General features: G+C 43.3%; 2 protein-coding genes across 2 annotated transcripts in view; one reads left to right on the top strand and one right to left on the bottom strand.

The window, feature by feature from the left end:
- LOC139650538 (glutamate dehydrogenase, mitochondrial-like) overlaps nt 1-2,992 on the bottom strand; it is a 32,940-nt gene extending 29,948 nt beyond the window's left edge. Inside the window, exon 1 of the mRNA XM_071527232.1 lies at nt 2,492-2,992. Within this exon, the coding sequence (XP_071383333.1) occupies nt 2,492-2,888 (397 nt within the window). The 5' untranslated portion in view covers nt 2,889-2,992. The remainder of the gene's footprint in view (nt 1-2,491) is intronic.
- Nucleotides 2,993-8,538: 5,546 nt separating this feature from the next.
- On the top strand, nt 8,539-15,258 carry LOC139650541 (shieldin complex subunit 2-like; the record flags this gene model as incomplete). The annotated part of the gene is made up of 5 exons (XM_071527235.1): nt 8,539-8,661; nt 9,289-9,474; nt 11,967-12,931; nt 13,878-14,028; nt 15,103-15,258. Coding segments are annotated over exons 1-5 (1,465 nt in total), but the record flags the coding sequence as incomplete, so codon positions are not given.
- Nucleotides 15,259-15,583: the final 325 nt, after the last annotated feature.

Genomic DNA, 15,583 nt, shown 5'->3' on the forward strand with positions numbered 1-15,583 from the left:
TGTTATATGGACAAACTTCACCTGAGTTTCACCTGCATGAGGGGGAGGAGATGAGGACAGGATTTTCATTTTTGGGTGAACTATTCCTTTAAAGATTGAGAGGGACTCTGCGGATCGAACGGAGTTTGGTAACTCATTCCACCACCAAAGAACCACAGAAGAAGAGTCTGGATAGAGACTTAGGGCCTTGTTGTGGCGGCAGCACCAGGCGCCGCTCCTTGGCAGAGCGTAGTGAGCAGGAGGGAGCGTAGACCTGAATCAGACCTGAATCTTTGTAGGCGAGCATCAAGGACTTGAACTTGATGAACAGCATGAGCATCTGGATAACATTCGGTTGAACACATGAATCACAAAACCTCTCCTGCAATTAGCCTGCGACTCTGAAACACAGACTTGTTTTCACACTCGCTCTCTGCCTGATGAGAAGAGAAGAGCTGACAGTCAGGTCTGATCCAGAAAGACCAGAAAACTGAAAAAAACTTTACTGTGATTTTACAAAACTATGAGCAGGAACATTTGGATTTTTAAGTATTATAACGAACCGTAACAGACACAGAGAGGACAGATCAGCCGTGTGTGTGTGTGTGTGTGTGTGTGGTGGGTAAACACGGATGTCAAGACGGTTCATGCATAAACCAGTTCAGTGCACACAGCTGAGGTCAGAGGTCAGGGGTCAGAGGTCACGCTTACTGACATTCCATTCGATACTGCAATATTTTCCACGATATTGAATACAATTACAATTACAATTTCACATTTGGCAGACGCTTTTATCCAAAGCGACTTACACATGAGATTTGCATACAACACAAGGACGTTTCTAGATAGGAGAGAACAACGAGAGTAAGTGCTATAGAGCTAAGTTCTGGTCCAACAGGACAATATCGCTGAATATCGCTATTAATAATAGCCTAGAAATTAGATAAAATAAATTAAAAAAAATACCAAAACATTAAGTAAATGAAGCTGCAGTTGTGAAAGAGGCTTTTAGTTTGCAGGAACAGAAATGCATCACATGTGATCCAAGCCTGGAAGCTAAAGTTAGTCAGCTAGCCAGAGACGAGGGGTGTGTGTGTGTGTGTGTGTGTGTGTGTGTGTGTGTTTGGGGGGGGGGGGGGGGGGTCCTCAGGCCTGGAGTGTTGGGGTCTGAAGTAAATCAGTTTTAGTCCCGTCTCACCTCACATCCCTGTAATCCTCCATCACCTCCACTGCTGCCTTTACATTTTTTTTTTTGTGATATTTTACCTCCTTCAGTATCACTGTAATATTCCTGTAAGGATTGTTTTGTGTCTGTGAATCTCAACAGGGAGTTTAAAGCCACTTAATGAGATCCCAATGATATTTCTATAGTATTTCTGTAACATTCCTATTCCTGGGTCTTCTCATCTCACTTCTGTGCAGGCTGTCCTGAGTCTGGAAGCCTTCAGTCACCTCTCACTGACACTATATTACTATAATATTACTATAGTATTCCTATAATATTCATGTGCTATTCCTACTTCTTTGCATGCAGACTGTGCAGGCTGTGCTGAGTCCCATCACGTCCCATGATTCCTATAGTGTTCCTATAGTATTATAAGAATATTTCTATTATTTTGTCTTGTCTACCTCCTGTGTGTCCCATTCCAACATTCCTGTAATATTCCTATAGTATGACTATAGTATTCCTATTCTATTCCTATATCTGGATCTTGTCTCGCCTCCCTCAGAGCTAATTCCCACCCTTATTCCAACATTCCTACAGTATTCCTATCATATTTCCAAAGTATTTTCATAGAATAATAGATTAAAATAATGTTCCCATCCCCAGGGTTTTGTCTCACCTCCCTTGGAGACTGGAGAGTGTCCCGTGTTGAACCCAGTAACTGTCTACTTCCCACTTTCATTCCCACATTATAATATTCCTATAGTATTTATATCATATTCTTATAGTCTTCCTATAATATTCACATTCCTGGGTCTCCTCCCTTGGAGAGTGGAGTGTCCTGTAGCTGTCGACTTCCATCTTTCATTCCAACATTCCTATAACATTCCTATAATATTCCTATAGTATTTATATCATATTCTTGTAGTCTTCCTATAGTGTTCCTGGGTCTGGTCTCACTTCCTTGGAGAGAGTGTCCTGTGTTGAACCTGGAAGCTGTCTACTTCCCACCCTTACTGCAACATTCCTATAATATTCCTACAGTATTCCTATAATATTCCTATACTATTCCTACACCTGGGTCGGGTCTCACCTCCCTGGGCGCGTGCAGTGTGTCCCGTGCTGAACCCGGTAGCTGTCTACTTCCCACTTTGATTCTAACATTATAATATTCCTATAATATTCCTATAGTTTTTGTATGATATTCCCATAGTATTCCTATCCTTGGGTCGTCTCGTCTCGCTTGGAGTGGAGCTGTCTACTTTCTTTTCAACATTCCTATAATATTCCTATAGTATTTGTATGATATTCCTATAGTATTCTACCCCCGGGTGTGTCTATTCTCACCTCCCTTGCAGGGCGTCCTGTGCTGGCTGTGCTGAGCCCGGTATCCCTCTATCACCTCCCACTCTCCGTTGTCTCTCTTGATGGGGAAGCAGACGCTCAGGACGTGGTTGCACGGCTTGATGATCCTCAGGATCCCGCGGACCCGGTGCCTCTTCTGCTCGGGGCTCTCCCTGTTCTTCAGGTCCTCCACCAGCTGGTCCTCCACGATCGCGGCTCCCCGGTCGAAGAAGCCCTCCACCATGCGGAAGAAGTTGGGGTCGTCCTCGCGGTCCACGGCCTGGCTGTAGCCGCGGACCCGCAGCAGCGACGCGGAAACCGGGAGAGCCGAGTCGGCGCAACCCGAGGCCAGGACGCTGCCCGCTCCCCGGGTCAGCAACTCGCCGAAATACCGGTACATTTTTTGGGTTTAATTGAAGGTTACCGGAGCCGGGGGGGATGTATGAGCCGGATTAGTGTTTGGAAATACGGGGGAAGACGAGGAAATGGGCCGGGGAAAACAAAAACTTACACAGAGGCAGCGGCTCCTCCTTCATGCCTCCCCTTCCTGTTCAAACTGGTGTGTGTGCGTGTGTGCTGGTCGTGCGTGCGCGTGTGCGTGAGTGAGTGAGTTTTAAATAAACACAAGGAAACACACGACACTCACGACGATTTACAGAAAACATGACATGGAATTATTAGCATGTCATGTTAGCTTATACACTGTACTTAGCCAAAAAAACAGGTACAAGAAGAAATAAAAACACAACTACGAGGCAGTTGCATAAAAAAGGAACGGTGAATGGCAAAAAAGTAAAAACTATGGCGCTGACATGTACATTTGTGGCCTTTCTGCCAAATTTTCTGTAGTTTTTGTGATAGTTTTAGCTAGTGTCAAGCCACACAGAATACGAAAATATCAATTCCGGTTACAACCTTCAAAATAAAAGCTCCTGTCGACGATCATTTTTCAACGTTTCCTAATAATACAAAGCTCGAGTGACATTATAGTTTACCTTCGGGGAACAAGGCAGTCTTGTGTGGAGGTTTCGGGCTAATACGGGTCAGAAATGAGGGATAAAGTCAAATCAAAGTTCGCGTTTCAACTATTTTTTCTTTCTTTTTTGACATTACCTTCAAATTTTGAACTCAGAATCGCCGTACTTCCTGTGTCGTTCTGTCGCTCTTTGGCGGGCTTGACGCAGATTCCTGCACGCGGGATCCCCACCACCGCCACGGGAGCGCGCCTCGTGCACTGCAGAACACGGGTGTGAATTATGGCACTGGCCTAAATGAATCCAGATTTAATTTTGTAGTTTTTAACATTGTAACGGAGGACAAAGATTAAGAAAAAACCCTTATTCAGAATCCATATCTAAAAAAAATAGTCACATCAGGCAGCATCAGGACCAAAGTTCCCTCTAAACTGACCATTTATTGACCAATGACTAATAATTGATCACATTGACCAAATAATGATATTGATCACTTTGACCAAATACCACTATTTTGTCCAATTTAGTGGAGTGATTTTGGTGGTAAATAATATTCATGCAGGGACTTTGCCTTAGTTGTGTGCTGGGATCTCCTCTCACGTGTATATGTGTGTGTGTGTGTGTGTGTGTGTGTGTGTGTGTGTGTTTGAGGGGGCGTGTCCATGGGGGGGAGGGGGAGGGGGGCGGTTAAGATGATGTGACTTGGAAGACGTTTGAAATGGCTCCTTTCCTAAATTTAGAGCACATCACCTCCTAATGTCACAATTCATACATCTGTCTTTTTACTTGTTACTGAAATGTAATCTATTACAGTTAGTAGTTACCTCAGAACAACTGTAACTGTGGTCACTTACAGAGTCCAAGAGATTACCTAAACTCAGTAAGGTGTTCTGATTATTTTTAAATTACTTTGCCATATTTGAGGTATGAAGGTACAGAGAAAGAAAAAGTTCAGGGAATTTACTTCAGGTTTACAAAAAATGTCTCATTTTATGTTCAAGATGTAATATGGAGTTTCTCTTGTCACTTTAAAATTGTCCCAGAAATAATGCTTTAGTTTTTCATAAGTATGTGTAATTAGAATACATTAATGTAAGTCGTCAAGTTTAACTTTATCATCCATTTAGGAAATTCATCCGGTCTCTGGTGCACAAACATACACACACAGTGCCAATAAAACATCAACAACAACAACAAGAAACAAACAACAAGAGTGTCTAAAGTATCCCCCCCCCCCAAAAAAAAACAAACAAACAAACAAATAACAAACAAAGAATAAGTTCAGTCGCATCACTGCAACTTGCGCTGTAAACCAAGCAGTGGATCACTTTCTGAAGTCTGGAGTACAGTATAGAATGAAATATTATAATTAATTCTGTGTATGAAGCCTGCAGCAGACTCAGAGTCAGTTTCTCAGATCCTGATGAGCAGCAGAGTGTTTCTCCAGCTGCTGCTGACAGACGGACGGACTGATGGACTGCAGCAGGTGGAGAGAGCAGAGAAGAGTCAGTAACTGAAAACCTGCTGATATCTGACAGCCAGTGAGCCTCCAGGAGTGCTGCAGTTATACAGAGTGATATACGGGGGGGGTTTAAAGAGGCATTAAGTAATCTATGACTCTTAGCGACATCTATTGGCAGCCAGTTGGAATTGCAAAAGCATCAATAGAACTGATCTCCTCTCTCTGTCTCTGCTACAAAAGGTAAAAAACGACAAACTGTTCCCAAATTGGTCAAAACTAAAAAATAATAGGCAAGGCAAGGCAAACTTTATTTATAGAGCACATTTCATACACAAGGCAAATACAATGTGCTTCACATAAAACAGAAAAAAATACATAAAATTACATTAAAAAGGAAAGAAAGAAAGATAGTGAGCAGTCACTCTCACACTGGTGACTCCTCTGGTCAGCCAGTAGATCTTCTCTGAGAGTGACTCCCTCAGTGTTTCCTCTCAAAAGGAAATCAGTTTAGATCTTGAAGGATTCTTGGAAGGAGCCTAGAGTCTTTCCAGTGGTCTCACCCCCCCCCCCCCCCCCCCCCCCCACAGGCCCCACAGCCCCTATAGGACTTGTAAATGTTCCTGTAGAACAATACTCAGATCATCTAAACAATTACAATTATAAACTTCAAGAAATCCTTCAATTCTCAATCCAGGTTTGAGGATCCTGTCAGAGCGGAGAAACTACTCACCAGAGTTCCTCTAGACTCCTGTTGGGATCCTGTTTGTGATGCAATTGATGAATAATTTTGTATAAAATAGGTAAAACATAAATAAAAGAAATAAATAAAGATAACACCTGTTACATCTAAAAATAAAAAAAAATAATAGGAGGGAAAACACTTAAAATATAGAAAGTAAGAAAATGTATTCAAGCTCAACATCGCAAAAGAAATTGCATTAGAACGCCTTGATAAGTGCAAATAAGCCGGTGGTAAATGTTCCACAGCTTTCTGACACATTTTTTTTTTTGCGATGTAAACCGTAAAAACATTTTCTCACTTATTCATTTTACTGAGAACGTTCTGAATGGATCTGCAGCCACAACGAGCTGCACCAGCTAGCAACTGCTGTGCTTTTATTCCGACTTTGAAAAATTGTCAGAAACTGTGAAATCGCTTCAAATATCATCTAGTGCACTGGTTCTCAACCTGGGGGTCGGGACCCCGCAGAGGGTCACAAGATAATTTTGGGGGGTTGAGAGATAATTTATGACACATGAAAACAAACATATTATTACTATACAAAATAATAATCATCTCTATTTTTCAGATTTTTTATGGAATTTTGGCTTTTTTTCTTGTGAAATACAGAATAGTTTTTCAGCCTCTCTGCCTCCTCTGATAATCAAATGAAACACTCTGCATATGCAGGCTGTGATGGGGGGTCACAAGGAGGCATGGCTTCGTTTTAAGGGGTCACGAGCCAAAAAGGCTGAGAACTACTGATCTAGTGTGAGGTCAGCAGCGTAACACACAGTTCTGCAGTGTTCCTCCATCATGGAGACATGGAGCAGGTTGGTGAGGAAACTGTAAAGCCTCTGAATCAAAGGTCACCGCACCGAAACAAAAGATGGAACAAATATTTCAGCTGCATGTGAACAAAAGCAGACCGTCAGGAGCTGCAGGTCGGACAGGTTCAGCCTCCTGATGCTGCAGTAAGACGAGGGAACAACCAGATCCAGCCAGTCCTGCTCAGTCAGATCAGGTACAAGACTCCCTCCAGGGTTCCTACACACAGGGTGTCCGCGGGGTCTTAAAAAGTATTAAAAGGTAATAAATCAATTTAGGGAAAATTAAGGCCCTTAAAAAGTATTAAAAAGTCTTAATTTTATGAGGTATTAAATTTTGTAGCTATTTTTTCAATGTGAATAGCCTATTTGTCCAAAGAGTTTGTGTGCTAACATTTATTACAGGTCTGGAAAGTCTGGAAAAGTATTAAAAATGAATTTGATCATTTCCAGGTCTTGAATAGTTTGGGAATTTGAAAAAATGTCTGGAAAAGTATGGAAAATGTTGCGGTTCAGGTCCGATACACACATGATTCTATCTTTTATGTTGTTGTAGAGCCACTTTGAGTCCACAGGTTTTGTTGATGTGAAGAATAATGTTCAGATAGAGGGACGCTCTTATTACCCAGCCGCTGTCAGCATGCATTATATCAAATACAGACCAAAATCAAATCCGGTCAAGAACATAGGGTCTGGGAAAAATATGGAATTTTAAAATAGAAACCGTGTAGGAACCCTGCCAATCATCTCACATATTCTGATATTTGTCTCTGTGAAGAACAACCTTCATCTATACAGTGATATGACCTAGTTAGCAGGGGCAAGATGTCTATCTGTGTAAATCATATTGAACACCAGACAAAATCTTCAAAACAAATCAAGGTCTGGAAAAAGTATGGAATATTTTAATTGAAAATGTGTAGGAACCCTGTCCCTCAAAGAAAGTACAACCAATACACTAATTATTTGTGTTGTGTGGTTAATCTGACTGGATGCCTGTGGGCAGACACTGATAAGACTGATATAAGACGGCCTCTCATTGTTAAAAGTTATTTGGCTGCTGAAGGTCTTAAAAACTTTTTAATCCTTCAATAAAATGTTTTAAATTGCAAGTATAGAGTCAGGTGCAGTGCAGGAGTCTCTTCACATGTTCTGTAGAGCGTAAATGTAAAATATATGGAGCAGTAATACCATAAAGACTGCAGTACAACAAGTACAAACTGGAAACAGTAAATGTTTAAGCTGCCGATAAGAAAATTAAAATGTAAACTAGGTGGTTTACTGGCTCCTGGTTGTTATTTGGTCTGTGTCTTCCACACTGCAGCCACATTACAGCCATGCATTTCCATGAAATTTATATTCCTGCATCAGTCATATTTATGCAAATTTGTGTCTTTAATTTCCTTCTTATTGGTCACTTCTTGTTGCTTGCATTATGCGTCTTCTCTTTCTGTCTCCATAAAAATGTCTCTACGTTTCTCCCTCAGCTCTTATTTCCTTCTGTCATTTCCAGGGAGCTGTGACCTCTGACCTCTGTCCTCCTTACTAATTTAGGACATTTTTCAACCAACAGATTTTCAACCTGAGTGTGTGTGTGTATTTCTTCTTTAGGCTTCACTTCGTTACAAGGGTCTTGAGCCAGAAAGGTTGATTACCAGACACATTAGTTAACTGTTAATTAATTACTAACCCTAATTAAGGGTTAGTAATTAATGTACTGTTATTGTAAAGTGTTACCCAAATATAAATAGTGAAGTTGATCCTATGTATTAATTTCTTTGCAAAGCCTTTGCCTTTCCATCAAGGCAAAGAATCTAAAATTTGATTTGTTTAACACTTTTTTGGTCGCTGCATAATTCCATTTGTGTTATTTCATAGTTTTGAGTCTTTACTGTTATTCTAACATGTGGAAAATAGTAAAAAATAAAGACAGATTTGACTTTTGACTGGTAGTGTGCATCGCCAACACCCACCGCAGCCGGCGTCTGGTTGGTGAAGCCGGAGGGAGTTTACTGGTTAAACTCTTTTTTTTACTGGTTGAACTCTTTTTTTCTTCTGTTTAAATAGAAGCAGCTGTGTGAAGGAACGCAGAACGCTGACCAGCCTCAGTCTGACAGACGGACTTCTGCTTTATCGTTCCCAGCTGTGAAGAGTTGGGCAACACAGCGCTCCATCCATTTACATGTCAGGTGAAAACCTTGTAACTCCAATACTGCTGAATTTCATGGTTTCACTTTGAGAAAATTCTTGGCCTTATAAAACCCTTTAAGACTGTATTGGATAAGCTCAAAAATGCTTGGTGGTCAATCTAAAAACAAGGCAGCTTCTCTTAGCTTCTGAAAATGTGGCATTGCGGAGATAAGAGGTTTTCACTTGACAGAGATAATATGGAGCAGTGGTCTTGGAGGACGGCTGCTCCTTCACCATTAATTTTGTGCTGAGTCATGGTTATGTAATATGCAATATAATGTTCAGTGTGCTTTAAAACAGCAGTAACCCCCAAGAGGGAGTTTTCTTACTGTGATAAAATCTCCTCTCCTCTCCTCTCTTCACCTTGTTTCCTCTCCTCTCCTCTCCTCTCCTCTCCTCTCCTCTCCTCTCCTTGTTTCCTCTCCTCTCCTCTCCTTTCCTCTCCTCTCCTCTCCTCTCCTCTCCTCTCCTCTCCTCTCCTTGTTTCCTCTCCTCTCCTCTCCTTGTTTCCTCTCCTCTCCTCTCCTCTCCTTGTTTCTTCTCCTCTCCTTTCCTTTCCTCTCCTCTCCTCTCCTCTCCTCTCCTCTCCTCTCCTCTCCTCTCCTCTCCTCTCCTCTCCTCTGCAGATCTGAAGGAACTGGATCCAGAGACAGAAAGCATGTCGGACAAACCGAAGATCCACGTCTTCCTGGGCGCTCCTCCTCCCTCCAGCCCGGTGTCTGAAGTTGGGGTAGACGATGAGCGGCGCCCCCCTGGCCGGTGGAGCCACCTGGAGCTCTGCTGGCAGGGAGGGAGGCTGAGGCCCAGAGCAGGTGAGGTTCAGGGTTTGACTGATATGGGTTGTTGAAGGCAACCATACCGTATCTGAACCAATCACTAGTGACTGACGTATCTGAACCGATCACTAGTGACTGATGTATCTGAACCAACTAGTGACTGATGTATCTGAACCAACTAGTGACTGATGTATCTGAACCGATCACTAGTGATTGACGTATCTGAACCGATCACTAGTGACTGATGTATCTGAACCAACTAGTGACTGACGTATCTGAACCGATCACTAGTGATCGACGTATCTGAACCAACTAGTGACTGACGTATCTGAACCGATCACTAGTGATCGACGTATCTGAACCAACTAGTGACTGACGTATCTGAACCAATCACTAGTGCCCAACGTATCTGAACCAACTAGTGACTGACGTATCTGAACCAACTAGTGACCGACGTATCTGAACCAACTAGTGACTGACATATCTGGACCGATCACTACTAGTGCCCGACGTATCTGAACCAACTAGTGACTGACGTATCTGAACCAACTAGTGACTTACGTATCTGAACCGATCACTAGTGACCAACGTATCTGAACCAACTAGTGACTGACGTATCTGAACCAACTAATGACTGACGTATCTGAACCGATCACTAGTGACCGACGTATCTGAACCAACTAGTGACTGACGTATCTGAACCAACTAGTGACCGACGTATCTGAACCGATCACTAGTGCCCGACGTATCTGAACCAATCACTAGTGACTGACGTATCTGAACCAACTAGTGACCGACGTATCTGAACCGATCACTAGTGCCCGACGTATCTGAACCAATCACTAGTGACTGACGTATCTGAACCAACTAGTGACTGACGTATCTGAACCAACTAGTGACTGACGTATCTGAACCGATCACTAGTGCCCGACGTATCTGAACCAATCACTAGTGACTGACGTATCTGAACCAACTAGTGACTTACGTATCTGAACCGATCACTAGTGACCGACGTATCTGAACCAACTAGTGACTGACGTATCTGAACCAACTAGTAACTGACATATCTGAACCGATCACTACTGCCCGACGTATCTGAACCAATCACTAGTGACTGACGTATCTGAACCAACTAGTGACTGACGTATCTGAACCAACTAATGACTGATGTATCTGAACCGATCACTAGTGCCCGACGTATCTGAACCAACTAGTGACTGACGTATCTGAACCAACTAGTGACTTACGTATCTGAACCGATCACTAGTGACCGACGTATCTGAACCAACTAGTGACTGATGTATCTGAACCAACTAGTGACTGACATATCTGAACCGATCACTAGTGCCCGACGTATCTGAACCAACTAGTGACTGACGTATCTGAACCGATCACTAGTGACCGACGTATCTGAACCAACTAGTGACTGACGTATCTGAACCAACTAGTGACCGACGTATCTGAACCGATCACTAGTGCCCGACGTATCTGAACCAATCACTAGTGACTGACGTATCTGAACCAATCACTAGTAAACAGATCACTAGTTGACGACGTATCTGAAATGATCACTAGTGACTGACGTATCTGAACCAATCACTAGTAAACCGATCACTAGTGACGACGTATCGGAAACGATCACTAGTGACGACGTATCTGAAATGATCACTAGTGACTGACGTATCTGAACCAATCACTAGTAAACCGATCACTAGTGACGACGTATCGGAAACGATCACTAGTGACCGACGTATCTGAACCAATCACTAGTAAACCGATCACTAGTGACGACGTATCGGAAACGATCACTAGTGACCGACGTATCTGAACCGATCACTAGTGCCCGACGTATCTGAACCAATCACTAGTGACTGACGTATCTGAACCAATCACTAGTAAACCGATCACTAGTGACGACATATCTGAAATGATCACTAGTGACTGACGTATCTGAACCAATCACTAGTAAACCGATCACTAGTGACGACGTATCGGAAACGATCACTAGTGACTGACGTATCTGAACCAATCACTAGTAAACCGATCACTAGTGACGACGTATCGGAAACGATCACTAGTGTCCGACGTATCCGTCCACAAAGGCTCTGATTGGCTCGATTGTTTCTCTGAGTGAGAACAAGCCGCTGACGAGGGAAACACCAGACTCTCTGAATCGCTCCACAACATCTGAAGAGTGGAGGGACAAGATTCAGGATCTGGAACCAGGATAGGCCGATACATAATTTAAGCTGCCAACACCCAATATTTTGTGCTGACATCTTCTCAATTTAACCAGTTTCATGAAAAAAAATCGTAAAATTTCTAAAACAATATTATGATTCAATAGACATGAAAAAAATAGCATAAATTAGCCAAATTAATGAAATGGATTCCTCTTTCAGGTGAGAGTGTTGCTCACAGAGAGGCTGACCAATCTACCCAGAGTTCCCAGGCCGGGATGACGAGATGAATGCAGTCCAGGAGGATTTGTGCACCAAGGCTGATGAGACTGTAGAGACTTTACACAGGCCAGGATGGACAAGCAAGATCTGACTACAAACTGAATGCCGATCAGGAAGATCTCTGCACCAAAGTTCACAAATCTACTGAGAGATTTCCGAGCAAAGATGAACAATTGAACGCAGAAAAGGAAGATCTCAGCACCTGCTCTCAGCACTTAAGTGGGAATTTACCAAACCAGAATGATCAATCGAATGCAGATGAGGAAGATCCGTGCTCGGCTTCCATTCATGAGTATCTGGACAGCTGTTTCCCAGCAGCCCAACCAGAACCAGAACCACAACAAGACGCAGAATCAGAACCAGAACCTTCTCCAGAAAGGTCCAACAAGAAGTCCTCACCAGCCGTCCCATCCACATCCGTCCAAACTCAGTACCTCAGCACATGGACTCTCAGTCAGGCGTTAATCCTGCGAGGCAGGCGTGACGTCCAATCAGGAACCAGCCCTGAGAAAACCCCGCCTCCTCGAACCCCGCCTAAACACACCCCGACGCCCCCGTCCACCTCCTCCAGCACCCCAGAGCTCTTCAGCCCCGTCTCTCCCACCCAGCTTTCTGGCGTCTCCCCGCCCGGCTCCATGGAGCTTTTCTACGAACCTTTCCTGACCCAGAGGACGGAGGAAGGGGGCGTGGTCTTGGAGGCCACCCCAGACGGCGTGCTCTGCTCCCAGGGTGCAGAGCGGCAGGAGCTGGGGGGCATTGAACCCAGGGAGTCCAGAGTAACGCCTCAGTCCCAGGCTACCAAGACCGCCCAGACCACCCAGACCGCCCAGACCGCCCAGACTTCCCATTCCAAGTCTCCTGATCACAAGAGAGCTCGAATGTCCGAAGGTTTTACCAGGACTGAAGCGTCTCCACCTCCACCGGACAGGCTACAAGGTCTTACCAGTCTTCTGATCCGGTGTGTCAAACCGGGGGTGCGGTACTCGGTCCTGGTGGCGGTGGTTCACCCCTGTCACCTGAAGGAGATCAAGGTCGGTTCAGTGGTCTGGCAACACAGTCTCATGAAATTTGTTGAAATGAGCATGAACTCTGAAACTCAGATTCCATATTTCTGACAGGAATCCAGTTCAGATCAGGTTCCTCCTCCAGTAAAAGATTCTGGTCCAACAGCAGGAATTGGACTGGTGCTCATTTCACAAAATTTCATGAGACCAGACTTGGTGTTGTTTAACACTGTTGTCATTTTATTTATATGTGTTTATTGTTGATTCAGTTCTTTACATTTCTACAATAAATTATACACTAGTCCAGACCCGGGGATGCGTGCGCCACAACTCCGCGCAGACTACCCTGCCTATGCCAATGCTCAATGCCCATGTGCAGTTTTAGATTGATTAGCAAACCCATTGAGGAGCAAAATGGATGCAGACAGACAGACGGACAGAGTTCTCTTCATTTTATAATAGGATTTAGTAGCAGCATGGTGGTTTTGAAAGATTTTTCCAATACTGGAACTTCACAGGTTTGATTCCCGTAACAATGACCATCGCTGCTGAAGTGTCCATGAGCGAGACACTGAACAGGGAACGTTACAACTGTTAATGTAGCAACCCAGGAATGTAGGATCCCATTAACCTAACAACACATTTCAGTTACTAGTGTCGCAATCCTGCATAGTAATAAATTAAAGTAAAATTTATAACACGAATGGGAAATTTATTATTAACAGAATTATTATATAAATTATTATATCAACAGCTGTGACAGGTAACAGGAGTGACTCTAGGACAAAATTCAATATTTATGATGTAAAATATTTTATTATAAATTATTGTTTAGTATTTTTGGTTTTGTTTGAGGGATGATTTTTTGCTGTAAATGCTTGATGAATTACATCTGTTGTATGAAACATCTTAGATGAGATGCATGAAAGGATAGATTGGTTGACCTACTGACTGATGTACCGATGGATTAAAGGTGAAGTCAGGAGTGTCGGCAGGCAGCTTCGTTCCTCTGGCGTCCATCGTTGTGACGGACCAATCAGGCGTTGAGATGAAGGTGGTGCTGTGGCGGCGGGCGGCGTTCTGGGCCTTGACCGTCCAGCCTGGAGACATTCTGCTCATCACAGGTACAGAACAACAGTTAGCTCCTTTAGAAAGCGTCTTTCTGCTTGAGAGACGGTTCTTCTGCTGGGTAACTTCCAACAAACCAGCAGCGTGAGAAATGATCAGCAGCCGCCGGGTAAATGGCGGTAACGGTTAGTCTGTGTCCGGTGAGTTAAGGATGTTTTATGGTTCTATTTTGGAGAGGAGCAGTAATCTACGGAGGCATCGCAAAGACCTACGGAGCAGCTACAGAGACACTTTAGTCTACATCAACCAAGCATTTGGGGGTCATTTGGAGTCTTATTTTAGTCTAATCTAATCTAATTGTAACAAGGACCAAAAAAGCTCAGCATATAACTCCAGTTCTCAGATCACTACATTGGCTACCAGTTTCTCACCATATCACCATTGTCCATAAATCACTGGACGGTTTAGGTCCAAGATACTTATCGGATCTCCTGACCCAGTAGGAACCTTGCAGACCTCTCAGGTCGGCTGTTCTGGATCACTGGCTGTTCCCAGAGTCAAAACTGAACATGGTGAAGCCTTCAGCTTCCATGCTGCTCAAATGTGGAACAAACTGCCAGTAGAGCTAAGACTTGAGACAGTGCTGACTACTTTCATCCAAGCTAAAGACCTACCTGTTCACCATTGCTTTTAATTAATTTTCTTTTAAATCAGATTTATTTGTTGGTTTGTTTTATTGGTTTTTTTTTTTTATTCTGTGTGCTTTTGATTGTTTGTTTTATTGTTTTTATTGTTTTTACTCTGTGTGCTTTTGCCTGTTTGCTTTTATTTTATTTATTCTATGTGCTTTTTCTTGCTTGCTTCTATTGTTTTTATCATTTCATTCTTGTGCTTTTGCCTGTGTACTCTGTAAAGCACTTTAGATTGCCTTTGGGTAATGACATGTGCTATATAAATAAATTTGCCTTGCCTTGCCTAATCATCTAGTTGGCTGGTAAAAAAAAGTCATTACAAAAAGCAGATGCTTCACCACGCTCAAAGCAAAAAGGAGGCGTGCTGCATGAAGGCTCATCATGTAGAAAGAGAGATCGTGTTCCAACGTTTTAATACGATGTTGTTTGTGTGGTCAGGACTGCAGGTGAACGAGGACAGATGGAGAGGAGAGACGGTTCTCCAGTCGACTTACAGCAGCAGACTGTTAAACCTGGGACAGATCACTGCCACCGCCTCGCCACCAGGTAGCGCCACAGCCAAGCCGGGGAGGAACAACCACAAACTACCACAAAGTACCACAAAGTACCATGCAGAGCCACAAAGAACCACAAAGTACCATAATGGGTGAATACATGGTACGCAAATAAGCGGCCAATATCTGCTGAGCTGCTGAAATCACACTCAGATGAAAGGCACACTTGTGAAGTTGCGTACCGTGTATTCGTCCCATAAAGCATACCAAAGTACCACAGACTACAAGTACCACAAAGTGGATTGTTTGTAGTACTTTGCGGTATGTTGAGTTGAGTTGAGTTGAGTTGAGTTGAGTTGAGTTGAGTTGAGTTGAGAAGTTTATTTACCATTTGTGGACATCCACATTGGAGTTTAAAAAGTGAA

The sequence above is a fragment of the Centroberyx affinis genome, unplaced genomic scaffold (genome assembly GCF_046629955.1).
Source record: "Centroberyx affinis isolate AG114_WGS23_722 - 3 ecotype Tasmania unplaced genomic scaffold, CSIRO-AGI_Caff_v1 ptg001507l_1, whole genome shotgun sequence".
NCBI classification, from domain to species: domain Eukaryota; kingdom Metazoa; phylum Chordata; class Actinopteri; order Beryciformes; family Berycidae; genus Centroberyx; species Centroberyx affinis.